At 39.8% G+C, this 13,649-nt stretch overlaps 1 protein-coding gene across 1 annotated transcript in view; it reads left to right on the forward strand.

The window, feature by feature from the left end:
- Nucleotides 1-13,220, forward strand: part of LOC311089879 (uncharacterized protein) — an 832,216-nt gene extending 818,996 nt beyond the window's left edge. Inside the window, exons 110-113 of the mRNA XM_084124910.1 lie at nucleotides 4,420-4,596; nucleotides 6,581-6,742; nucleotides 8,462-8,613; nucleotides 8,954-13,220. Coding sequence (XP_083981036.1) covers nucleotides 4,420-4,596; nucleotides 6,581-6,742; nucleotides 8,462-8,613; nucleotides 8,954-12,516 — 4,054 coding nt within the window. The 3' untranslated portion in view covers nucleotides 12,517-13,220. The remainder of the gene's footprint in view (nucleotides 1-4,419; nucleotides 4,597-6,580; nucleotides 6,743-8,461; nucleotides 8,614-8,953) is intronic.
- Nucleotides 13,221-13,649: the final 429 nt, after the last annotated feature.

A 13,649-nucleotide genomic window follows, 5' to 3' on the forward strand; every position in this document is an offset into this window, starting at 1 on the left:
TTAAATGTTAAATCTAAATCTAAATCTTAATGTTAAATCTAAATATTAATGTTAAATCTAAATCTAAATCTTAATGTTAAATCTAAATGTTAAATCTAAATCTAATTGTTAAATCTAAATCTAAATATAAATGTTAAATATAAATGTTAAATCTAAATCTAAATGTTAAATCTAAATATTAAATCTAAATCTAAATGTTAAATCTAAATCTAAATGTTGAATCTAAATGTTAATTCTAAATCTAAATCTAAATGTTGAATCTAAATGTTTTGGGTGAAACTAAATATTTAACTAATATGCAAATTTAAAATGCCGGTAACCGGATTTAGATTCAACATTTAGATTTAGATTTAGATTTAACATTTAGATTTAGATTTAGATTTAACATTTAGATTTAACATTTAGATTTAGATTTAACATTTAGATTTAACATTTAGATTTAGATTTAACATTTAGATTTAACATTTAGATTTAGATTTAACATTTAGATTTAGATTTAATATTTAGATTTAACATTTAGATTTATATTTAGATTTAACATTTAGATTTAATATTTAGATTTAACATTTAGATTTAGATTTAACATTTAGATTTTAGATTTAGATTTAACATTTAGATTTAGATTTAACATTTAGATTTAACATTTAGATTTAGATTTAACATTTAGATTTAGATTTAATATTTAGATTTAACATTTATATTTATATTTAGATTTAACATTTAGATTTAATATTTAGATTTAACATTTAGATTTAGATTTAACATTTAGATTTAACATTTAGATTTAGATTTAACATTTAGATTTAACATTTAGATTTAACATTTAGATTTAGATTTAATATTTAGATTTAACATTTAGATTTAGATTTAACATTTAGATTTAAGATTTAGATTTAACATTTAGATTTAGATTTAGCATTTAGATTTAACATTTAACATTTAGATTTAACTAAGTTGACAAATATTGTTGTAAATGTGCTAAAAAGTGACCGTCAAAAATTCATACCAGTGTTTTAAACATTGTTTGAAGCTAAATATGACAAAATGTTGCTGTTATTTTCAGTGTGAGCTGCTTTACAAACGGCGCCCCATACAAACACACTTAAAGATTGTAAATAAATGTAGATTAAATGTCAACATTTAATGTCAGAAGTCAGAAACAGCTTTACTGCTAAGTATGTTTGCTTTGGTGACAGAGGAAGCTTCCAGTTCACAGAGGCAACAGCAGTGCACAAATAGTAAAATACAAGATAAATAATTAAGATATGTGAAAGACACAGACACACACACACACACACACACACACACACACACACACACATATATATATATATATATATATATATATATATATATATATATAGGGGAGAGCGGGGCACAACCTAACGCTTTTTGACTTTCTCAGTTTGTGTAAATCTACTTATGGTTCAGAGTATTTTTTTTTTCCCACATTAATTTCCCACATGTCTAGTACAATTATGTGTTTTTGTTTTATTAATACAGTATATACTTTTTTCTTGATATACCCCGAAAGAATGGAAGTGAAATGTGACAACATGCCCCATAGGTGGGGTACATTGTAACATGTCGTGGGGTACATTGTAACATAACATATGGCAGCTTAAAATGTTATCTGATCTAATAAAAAAAATATACAAAACAAACTAAAATATTTTCTAAATAAAATACAATTAAAACATTTTCCATCATATAAAATAATGGCAATTTTTAATAATTAAATATAAACTCATTTTTGAGTTTTGACTATGAACACATGAAAACACAGCTAAACAACATAGTTCAAAACAAATAAATAATTAGTAATTTCTGAACATTGACACTCAGTCTTTATTCACCTTTTTCTCACGTTTTCTCAATAAAATTAATAAATGTATAGAATATGATAGCATATTTCTAATAGGGGCACATTGTAACGCAGTGTTACAACATGCCCCCGCCTGCACAACTGGGATTTAAACCCGGATAGGGTCTTCTGCTAGTTAGCAGAAGTTACAGAACTATCTCAACTGTTAAATAACATCTTGGAGATTAAAATAATATCAGATTTGTCTTATTTCAAATAAACACAAAAAATAGAGATGAAACATTAACTTAAGTAAGAAATTTACTTTTGCTATGGTTTAATAAATGTCTATGGATATCTTCCAAAAAAAAGTAATTTTGGCGGATTTTTTTTTTCTATATAGTGTTGATATGGCAACTAGGAAATAAACAAAGTTTCGTCATCCAAGCATGTGCGGAAGTATTTAAAACAAGCGTGTTACAACCAACCCCGCGTTAGGTTGTGCCCCGCGCTCCCCTATATATATATATATATATATATATATATATATATATATATATATATATATATATATATATATATATATATACACATATACCAGGGAACGACAACTGGCGGCCAGCAATATTTTCTGGCCCGCCGGATTATTTTGGAAGTCCTAAATGCTGCACAAAACTCTTCCAATACTTGAGAAAAGCCGTAGTCGCGCGGCGATTTCACCGCCATGCGGCGCGGGATTACATTTTAAAGTAGGCTATAACTGTGCGTTCACACCGGCCGCGAATAGCGCGTCAAATTCGCGCCTGCCGCGTCTAGTTATATGCTTGACCACTTTGTGTGCATTCGCGCGTCAAAAGACGGTAGCGGTCAGAAGTCTGGTGTACTTTGGACGGAGCGGGCGGTCTGACTGACAATAGCCCACTTCCAACATCTTTTGACAGTGTATCCGCGCTTAATTCTTGACCACCTGTAGGCTACACCTCTGAGGAGCTGTCAGTCAACAACATTCATTTTTTGCAAGGATGTTTGAAATAGTTCGGCAGAAAATAGCCTACTTCATTTCTCAGTAGGGCAATATGATTTTCGTTTATGTTGCTTTGAAATTTGAGTGGGCTTTGTCCTATTCAATTTATGTTATTTATATTTCATACATTTTTCCTGTGGCATTTTTTTTCTCTGCTGACAGTAGGCTACAATGTTAAAATAATATTTTATGTTGACACGAACACAATTTTTGTATAGCCATTTATAATTGTTATAGGCTACTTAATCTCTCTCTTTCCGTTAGAGACATTTGAATGTGAGATTATGGAAACGAGATCTAAATTTTGCGGACCGTCAGGTCGGGAAATAAAGCGGGTGAACACCGAGTGTATTTTAAGCGGTTGCTGAATAGAACCTTGTGGGAGCGGGACGGAAAAAACAGTCCTCCTCTCCTTAATACAGTGCAGTCACCCTGTTCCATGTGCAGAAAAACACCCCCAAAGCATGATGCTACCACCCCCATGCTTCACAGTAGGGATGGTGTTCTTGGGATGGTACTCATCATTCTTCTTCCTCCAAACACGGTTAGTGGAATTATGACCCAAAAGTTCTATTTTGGTCTCATCTGACCACATGACTTTCTCCCATGACTCCTCTGGATCATCCAAATGGTCATTGGCAAACTTAAGACGGGCCTTGACATGTGCTGGTTTAAGCAGGGGAACCTTCCGTGCCATGCATGATTTCAAACCATGACGTCTTAGTGTATTACCAACAGTAACCTTGGAAACGGTGGTCCCAGCTCTTTTCAGGTATTTGACCAGCTCCTCCCGTGTAGTTCTGGGCTGATTTCTCACCTTTCTTTGGATCATTGAGACCCCACGAGGTGAGAATTTGCATGGAGCCCCAGTCCGAGGGAGATTGACAGTCATGTTTAGCTTCTTCCATTTTCTAATGATTGCTCCAACAGTGGACCTTTTTTCACCAAGCTGCTTGGCAATTTCCCCGTAGCCCTTTCCAGCCTTGTGGAGGTGTACAATTTTATCTCTAGTGTCTTTGGACAGCTCTTTGGTCTTGGCCATGTTAGTAGTTGGATTCTTACTGATTGTATGGGGTGGACAGGTGTCTTTATGCAGCTAACGACCTCAAACAGGTGCATCTAATTTAGGATAATAAATGGAGTGGAGGTGGACATTTTAAAGGCAGACTAACAGGTCTTTGAGGGTCAGAATTCTAGCTGATAGACAGGTGTTCAAAAACTTATTTTGCAGCTGTATCATACAAATAAATAGTTAAAAAATCATATATTGTGATTTCTTCATTTTTCTCACATTAAAAATCAGAAATAGTCTATTTATTATATTTATATTAAATGTGTTGATTCAATTTTATGTTTTATGTTGAACCTGTCTTAATGTACATTTATAACTCACAGACATTTTAAAGATGTTTTAATCATTACCTGAGTTATATAGTTTTCTTCTTGTTATACTCCTAATGGTTTATGGTTTTATAATTAAGTTTACATGTTGTTGTTGTATTATATTGTATGACACCTATTATATTTTTCTCCACTTACTCATGGTGAATATGCATGTATTTGAGCCATTGTTGTTTCTCTTTGTCCTCAGTCTGTGTGGATGCAGTATTACAGCGAAACAGTGCTATCTCCTGACTCAAGCAATGTGTACTTCAAATCTTTCACATCTGAGAGAGCTGGACTTCAGTGGGAATCAAATAGAAAACAAAGGACTGGAGAACTTGTGTGACGTACTGAAGCATTCACAGTGTAAACTGGAGATATTGAGGTCAGTAATGTTTACATACATTAATCGATATGCTTAAAATCATTTCTACATAAAACAATTTAACCAAATCACTTTCACTCAATATCTCATGAAGAGCCTGAGTTTACATTATTTTTTAATAAAATGTATTATTTGTATTTTATTATTTTGTGATCTGATGAAAGCAGGGTCTTAAATTGACACCCACCAAGTGCCAAGCGCAGGTCAGTTTTGGCCATAGTGAAAGGCCGGTGATGATATCATAATCCATTAGCTTTATACTGTATGTGCACTGTGGCACAAGGACCCTCTGTCAGTCAGTAACTTCACAGTCTTGAAAAATGCACAAGTATGATGAGATGATTTCAGCCACAGAGTAAACAGCAGTGGGATAATTGCATGGCTAAGTTGCCTAGATCACATGCATCAAACAGTCTCAACAGCTACAAAGCATAAAGGTGCTGTATGTAACTTTTCTTCTAAAATGAATCCTTTGTTGATTGCCTGTGTGTGAAGGGGTTGTAATCTCACAATAAAATGATCCACTTTGCGGGTTTTGCTATTACCTCGGAAAAGAAGTATTCTTATTTTTATGTGAAGGTGCCGGGTCAGATTTACCGCAAAATCCAGTGACTGAGACCTGCACGCGCGCTCCCGAGCCTCTCGCCTCGTCTACTGACTTTGCACTCAACAGCGACGACACTGCAACTTATGACATGGAATTATGACTTATGCAACTTATGACATGTCTGATAACACTAAGAAATGACCTGCTCCCAGCACAACACAGACTCCAACACTTTTTCTGCTGAAGCTCGTAAGGCCAGACGTGAATCGCATGAACTTCGGGTGAAAAAACACGGCTCAACATCGGCAGGGCATTTGAATCATGGAGAAACCTTATCTACAAACCTAGAATGTAGCCTAAGTGCTTGCAAGTGGTGCTTGCAGTGGCAAAATTCGGCACGGTTGCTAGGGTTTCATACTTATGGTAACGTTACGAGCATGGAGCATTAGTTCAACGTCAGGCTGATAAAAGTAGCCTATTATTGTAACGTTGCAGTGGGAGTTTACCTCAGTTTTCAGCATGTTGTGTGATCCTTTCTCTGGTGTGTTTCGTGACGCGTCTCAGTCTGGCCGGTACCCACAGTGCTCGCTCAGAAATTCTTTTTCCATCACAAGATGGAACGTGCTTGTAAACTTATTGGTTGCAATCTGAAACATCACCACTAGAGGTCGCTGAAAACTACATACAGCACCTTTAAAGCCACACCGCGGACTTTGTGACCTAAAGAGTTGACGCATACGAGTTATTTTAAATGATTCCTCAGGCCAATATACAGCGTTTGACACTATTAATGCTCCGAGCGGGGCTGCCCTCTTGAAATACCGCCTATGTAAGTTTGGAGAAGACGGACCGTCGTTGGCCAGGTCATGTGACCTGGAGAACGTATCGCTTTATGGCCATCACGTGACCATAGGCTCTGATATACTCATGGAGCAGACTTTTGCGACAGTGCTGCGGTGCTTGTGGCCTCTAGGGGCGCTAGACGTGAAAGTTACAGGTCTAGCGCCCCTAGCGCCCGCAAAAGTTATGCGGTGTGGCTTTAAGTAAGGAGTGCAATGTGTTGTTTTGTTTGTTTTTTCAATAATGTGTAATTTAATTAGCTGATATTAGTAATTAAATATTAGTAGACCAGATGTGAAGCAGGTGTGAAACATTTTCCAATCAGCTTCTTTATTCTGGGCTGAGTAGACAGTAAATGATAGTAGGCCAATTAAATGATAGCCTTGAATAGTTAGTGTAGCTTTGATGAGCAAATCAAGCAATTGTGAATTTTCCTGTCAGATTTGTTATTGATGTAAAATTCATGTAGGTGAATTTCTCTGCCACTGGAAGTCTCTCATCACATGGATTCTATTGAGATGAATGATGTTTCCTGCAAAATTGTTTAAAAAAAGTTTTAAAAAAGTTTAATTCTTCTGTCTGTTTGTCTCTTTCTAGTCTAAACTACTGTGGCATTACAGATGTTTCTTCTTTAACTCGGTCTTTGACAAACACAAAAGCACTCCAGTTTTTAAAAGAGCTTGATCTGAGTAAAAATACCATCAAATCCTCCAAGCAGAAGCTCATTGACATGATGCAAGACTCAAGCTGTAACCTGAGGTGAGTAAACATCCTTTAGTTGCAGTAACACTAACAAACGTAGGAATGCACATTTAGATGTATTATATTTAAAATACAAATACAGGGTTTTGTCTGAACTAAAAATAGATGGGCTTCCACCTAAATAAATGTTTGTCCCACCAAGGCTTTATTTGGTCATCTAATGTGATATCTGAAATAACTGATGCACTTGTGACAATGACATGGAGCATTTTATTTATAAGCTTAAGATGATTAAAACAGTGTGAATAAAAATGCCTGATTTCTTTGATCAAATATCTAACTTCACATTCTTTCCATTTGTATCAAATGCTCTTTCAAAGAAACACTCCAGTGATCTTAGTTGGATTATCAGTTGCATAAGGGCTAGCATGTTATCTTAGCATACCGTCACATTAATATCTTTAATAACTAATAACATTAATATCATGTTTCTTTCAATATCCCTTCTGTGATCTGATGTGACATCTTATTACAGAATGATGGGGAAAATACATTCATTTAGAGTATTTTATAAAGTAATAAAGTCTATACTGTCTTTTCCTGTGTCCTCATAAATCAAATGGCTAAAACTAAATATACTAAACTGTTTGTTTTTTAGGAGCAATTTTGGAGTATCTAACTGTATTCCTCTAGCGCCACCACCTGTCCAATGGACTCACGTTTATGCTAATAACAAACAATTTTTTTTTTTGTCATGAAAATGTTTCCGCCATTTTGATTTTCCTAAAAAAACTACTTTTTCGAACTCCTCCTAGGCCGTTGCTCCGATTTTCACAAAAATTAAACCAGATCATCTGCAGATGGCGACAAAAAGATAACTCGCAAAGAATTTTACGGAGCACGTGTGAAAATAGACATAAGGCTGCATCTCCACAAGCTTTATCGTATTCAGACCCAACTTGGTACATGTCATCACAAGCATGACCTGAGGTTACATGCTGCGTTTTGGCACAGCGCCACCTACTGGTGCAGAGATACGAAAAATGGCTATTTTAGCTTATAACTTCTGAACGGTTTTGGTCTCAAATTGGTCTCGTTAGATTCGGGACGGCATGCTGAGTCAAATGATATCCACTTTTCCCATATCGGCCATTTTGGGCATCGGCCATTTTGAATTTTGTACTAAGGGTTTGTGTAGGGGGGATGGAATACAGTAAGAAAAAAAGAAAGAAAAAAAAAAAGTTTTATGCTTAAGGAGAATCCTTGTGTGTGTGTTTGTTCAGGTAAACCCCACGATATTGGGAAAACAAATTACCCATAGATAGAAATAATTTTTGTTCCCCATGAGGAAACATAAATAAAGGTCATAAATCATATTTGAAAACCAAAAATGCTAAATAAATTGTGTGATGGTAGGGTTAGTGTAAGGGGAGAGAATATACAGTTGTTGTTTTTTTACAGAATAAAAACAATTATGCCAATAGAATGTTCCCATAAAACATGGAATCCCAATGTGTGTGTGTGTGTGTGTGGAATGTCCGTGTTCATTAGCCACCACAGAAGACCATTGAAATATTGTTTAGAAATGTTTGTATTAAGTTTTGCTTAGGTGAAAGTGTGTATGCCAAATAATATAAAATCAGTAACTAATCTTCTTTCAGGAATTTAATGTTAGTTTCAGTCTATTACACTTTGTACTTAATTGAAATATAATAATTAATTTGCAACTTGTTCCACTCAACACTGATTATTTTCTCTTCTAATTCCTCCTCACAGCCTAGAGAAAGAAGGCTGGACTGTCTGGAAAACTGGTGTAAACATCAACAGTAGCATCAGTGGCATTGGTGGATGGTTTGCTTCATCCCCGGATGAACCTGAGAAATCAACAGCACAAGAAAAGCCACCATCGGATGAAGGATCCTCAGAAGGTTCTTGCTATAATACTGTAATAAATGAATACTGTGTGTATGATGGTGATTTTAGCGAGATGCAGCTAAAAAGCAAATCATAAATAGTATCACTGCAAAACCCACAGCTATTACGAATTCAAGCTTTTCATACCTGTATTGTATAGCACAATTAAACCGCTTTAAATAGCATTGCTTTAACAAATGTACAGTTTATTATACTAGCTCTGTATTTTAAAAAGGATCAGGCTTAGAAATTAAATAATGCAGCATTAATAGAAACATACATACACATTGTGAGTTATGTTGACTGGTTATTTGATGATTTAGTGTTCATACAAGATGTTTTGCTTTTTTACAGGTAAAATGGAGGGAGAAAAGCCTGACCTCAGCTCAGAGGGAGAAAAGCCTGACCTCAGCTCAGAGGGAGAAAAGCCTGACCTCGGCTCAGAGGGACAAAAGCCTGACCTCGGCTCAGAGGGACAAAAGCCTGACCTCGGCTCAGAGGGAGAAAAGCCTGACCTCAGCTCAGAGGGACAAAAGCCTGACCTCAGCTCAGAGGGACAAAAGCCTGACCTCAGCTCAGAGGAACAAAAGCCTGACCTCGGCTCAGAGGGACAAAAGCCTGACCTCGGCTCAGAGGGACAAAAGTCTGACCTCAGCTCAGAGGGACAAAAGCCTGACCTCAGCTCAGAGGGACAAAAGCCTGATCTCAGCTCAGAGGGACAAAAGCCTGACCTCAGCTCAGAGGGACAAAAGCCTGACCTCAGCTCAGAGGGACAAAAGCCTGACCTCAGCTCAGAGGGACAAAAACCTGACCTCAGCTCAGAGGGACAAAAGCCTGACCTCAGCTCAGAGGTGGTTAAGCCTGATCTCAGCTCAGAGGGACAAAAGCCTGACCTCGGCTCAGAGGGACAAAAGCCTGACCTCGGCTCAGGGGGACAAAAGCCTGACCTCGGCTCAGAGGGACAAAAGCCTGACCTCGGCTCAGAGGGACAAAAGCCTGACCTCAGCTCAGAGGTGGTTAAGCCTGATCTCAGCTCAGAGGGACAAAAGCCTGACCTCGGCTCAGAGGGACAAAAGCCTGACCTCGGCTCAGAGGGACAAAAGCCTGACCTCGGCTCAGAGGGACAAAAGCCTGACCTCGGCTCAGAGGGACAAAAGCCTGACCTCGGCTCAGAGGTGGTTAAGCCTGACCTCGGCTCAGAGGGACAAAAGCCTGACCTCGGCTCAGAGGGACAAAAGCCTGACCTCGGCTCAGAGGGACAAAAGCCTGACCTCGGCTCAGAGGGACAAAAGCCTGACCTCGGCTCAGAGGGACAAAAGCCTGACCTCGGCTCAGAGGGACAAAAGCCTGACCTCGGCTCAGAGGGACAAAAGCCTGACCTCAGCTCAGAGGGACAAAAGCCTGACCTCAGCTCAGAGGGACAAAAGCCTGACCTCAGCTCAGAGGTGGTTAAGCCTGATCTCAGCTCAGAGGGACAAAAGCCTGACCTCAGCTCAGAGGGACAAAAGCCTGACTTCAGCTCAGAGGGACAAAAGCCTGACCTCAGCTCAGAGGGACAAAAGCCTGACCTCGGCTCAGAGGGACAAAAGCCTGACCTCGGCTCAGAGGGACAAAAGCCTGACCTCAGCTCAGAGGTGGTTAAGCCTGATCTCAGCTCAGAGGGACAAAAGCCTGACCTCAGCTCAGAGGGACAAAAGCCTGACCTCAGCTCAGATGTGGTTAAGCCTGATCTCAGCTCAGAGGGACAAAAGCCTGATCTCAGCTCAGAGGGACAAAAGCCTGACCTCAGCTCAGAGGGACAAAAGCCTGACCTCAGCTCAGAGGGACAAAAGCCTGACCTCAGCTCAGAGGGACAAAAGCCTGACCTCAGCTCAGAGGGACAAAAACCTGACCTCAGCTCAGAGGGACAAAAGCCTGACCTCAGCTCAGAGGGACAAAAGCCTGACCTCAGCTCAGAGGGACAAAAGCCTGACCTCAGCTCAGAGGGACAAAAACCTGACCTCAGCTCAGAGGGACAAAAGCCTGACCTCAGCTCAGAGGGACAAAAGCCTGACCTCAGCTCAGAGGTGGTTAAGCCTGACCTCGGCTCAGAGGTGGTTAAGCCTGACCTCGGCTCAGAGGGACAAAAGCCTGACCTCGGCTCAGAGGGACAAAAGCCTGACCTCGGCTCAGAGGGACAAAAGCCTGACCTCGGCTCAGAGGGACAAAAGCCTGACCTCAGCTCAGAGGTGGTTAAGCCTGACCTCGGCTCAGAGGGACAAAAGCCTGACCTCGGCTCAGAGGGACAAAAGCCTGACCTCGGCTCAGAGGGACAAAAGCCTGACCTCGGCTCAGAGGGACAAAAGCCTGACCTCAGCTCAGAGGTGGTTAAGCCTGATCTCAGCTCAGAGGGACAAAAGCCTGACCTCGGCTCAGAGGGACAAAAGCCTGACCTCAGCTCAGAGGTGGTTAAGCCTGACCTCGGCTCAGAGGGACAAAAGCATGACCTCGGCTCAGAGGGACAAAAGCCTGACCTCGGCTCAGAGGGACAAAAGCCTGACCTCGGCTCAGAGGGACAAAAGCCTGACCTCAGCTCAGAGGTGGTTAAGCCTGATCTCAGCTCAGAGGGACAAAAGCCTGACCTCGGCTCAGAGGGACAAAAGCCTGACCTCGGCTCAGAGGGACAAAAGCCTGACCTCGGCTCAGAGGGACAAAAGCCTGACCTCGGCTCAGAGGTGGTTAAGCCTGATCTCGGCTCAGAGGGACAAAAGCCTGACCTCGGCTCAGAGGGACAAAAGCCTGACCTCGGCTCAGAGGAACAAAAGCCTGACCTCGGCTCAGAGGGACAAAAGCCTGACCTCGGCTCAGAGGGACAAAAGCCTGACCTCGGCTCAGAGGTGGTTAAGCCTGACCTCAGCTCAGAGGAACAAAAGCCTGACCTCGGCTCAGAGGGACAAAAGCCTGACCTCGGCTCAGAGGGACAAAAGCCTGACCTCGGCTCAGAGGGACAAAAGCCTGACCTCGGCTCAGAGGGACAAAAGCCTGACCTCGGCTCAGAGGGACAAAAGCCTGACCTCGGCTCAGAGGGACAAAAGCCTGACCTCAGCTCAGAGGGACAAAAACCTGACCTCAGCTCAGAGGGACAAAAGCCTGACCTCAGCTCAGAGGGACAAAAGCCTGACCTCAGCTCAGAGGTGGTTAAGCCTGATCTCAGCTCAGAGGGACAAAAGCCTGACCTCAGCTCAGAGGGACAAAAGCCTGACCTCAGCTCAGAGGTGGTTATGCTTGATCTCAGCTCAGAGGGACAAAAGCCTGATCTCAGCTCAGAGGGACAAAAGCCTGACCTCAGCTCAGAGGGACAAAAGCCTGACCTCAGCTCAGAGGGACAAAAGCCTGACCTCAGCTCAGAGGGACAAAAGCCTGACCTCGGCTCAGAGGTGGTTAAGCTTGACCTCAGCTCAGAGGGACAAAAGCCTGACCTCAGCTCAGAGGAACAAAAGCCTGACCTCAGCTCAGAGGGACAAAAACCTGACCTCAGCTCAGAGGGACAAAAGCCTGACCTCAGCTCAGAGGTGGTTAAGCCTGACCTCGGCTCAGAGGTGGTTAAGCCTGACCTCGGCTCAGAGGGACAAAAGCCTGACCTCGGCTCAGAGGGACAAAAGCCTGACCTCGGCTCAGAGGGACAAAAGCCTGACCTCGGCTCAAAGGGACAAAAGCCTGACCTCGGCTCAGAGGGACAAAAGCCTGACCTCGGCTCAGAGGGACAAAAGCCTGACCTCGGCTCAGAGGGACAAAAGCCTGACCTCGGCTCAGAGGGACAAAAGCCTGACCTCGGCTCAGAGGGACAAGAGGGACAAAAGCCTGACCTCAGCTCTGAGGGACAAAAGCATGACCTCAGCTCAGAGTTGGATTATCATAAATATGGGTCTTCAGTATAAGACCTTCATCATAATGTTGGGATTAAACTCCTCAATAATGAAGCAATTAAAACATTGCTTATTGTAATTGTCAAATTTAGCAATTAAATATATTAAATGATATAAACAAAGTATACAATTAAAATGACATTGTGTGGTACATATGCAAAGATTTTAATCTGTCAAATCTGTCATATGTATCTTTATATTATTTACTTAACTTTGATCAGTTTTACAATTATATGTCGCTTAAATTTTATAAACAGAATATTTATTTTTATTGATACATTTTTATTTTGTATTGTATGAAACTCTCTCTGCTTTGACTGACATAAGGATAATGCCTGTTATTTTATAATTTTCTCATTTGCCATTGTATTGTATAATTACACAATATGTTAGCATAATAAAATGCAATTTGTTATAGAATATGCAATTATTCTATTATAATTATGCCTTTTTGTGTATGAAGCACTTATGTATTGTAGTCAACCATAATTATAACCTTATATACGGTAATTGAAGTGTTATATCAAGAAAGACACTTGTAATACCGGTAATCATTGTAACCATATATGAAGAAAAACACTGTAAATTGTTGTTGTAAAGTGATTTATTAAGAAAATGGTTTATAAAGAAAAACACTGCAATTGTTTTTGTAAAATGGTTTATTGAGAAAGTGGTTTATAAAGACAAACTTACCAGACTTAATGTTTTCAGCATTTATTAAGAAGCATAGTGAGAAACAAAACCTGCATTAGAAAGTACATTAAAATGTATTATTTTGAAAAGTGAATTAGTTCAGTTCCCTTAATTGGAGTGTAACTGGTATTAAGATGCAACAGCAGATGCAGAGAGGTTATGCCATGTCTCGAGCTCACCACTAGAGGTCAACACTATATCATGTGAAGAATAAGTTTTATATAATAAAACATCAAAATTTGCCTACAAATAGAAATAGCACCAATCTTTTTTGTAGTTTTTGGTAGTGAACATTCATCAACAAGTATTGGAGAAATGTTCTACTCCTTTATGAAAGACATAAATTAACTAATTGTGATATATTTTGTATAGGGAAAGTACAGTTAAGACTTATAGACTAAGGATTTCAATCAATCGAAGAAATTTGTTCAAGAGCAGAAGTCAGCTCAACT

This window comes from Abramis brama (genome assembly GCF_963993115.1).
Source record: "Abramis brama genome assembly, chromosome: 9".
In the NCBI taxonomy this organism is placed as follows: Eukaryota; Metazoa; Chordata; class Actinopteri; order Cypriniformes; family Leuciscidae; genus Abramis; species Abramis brama.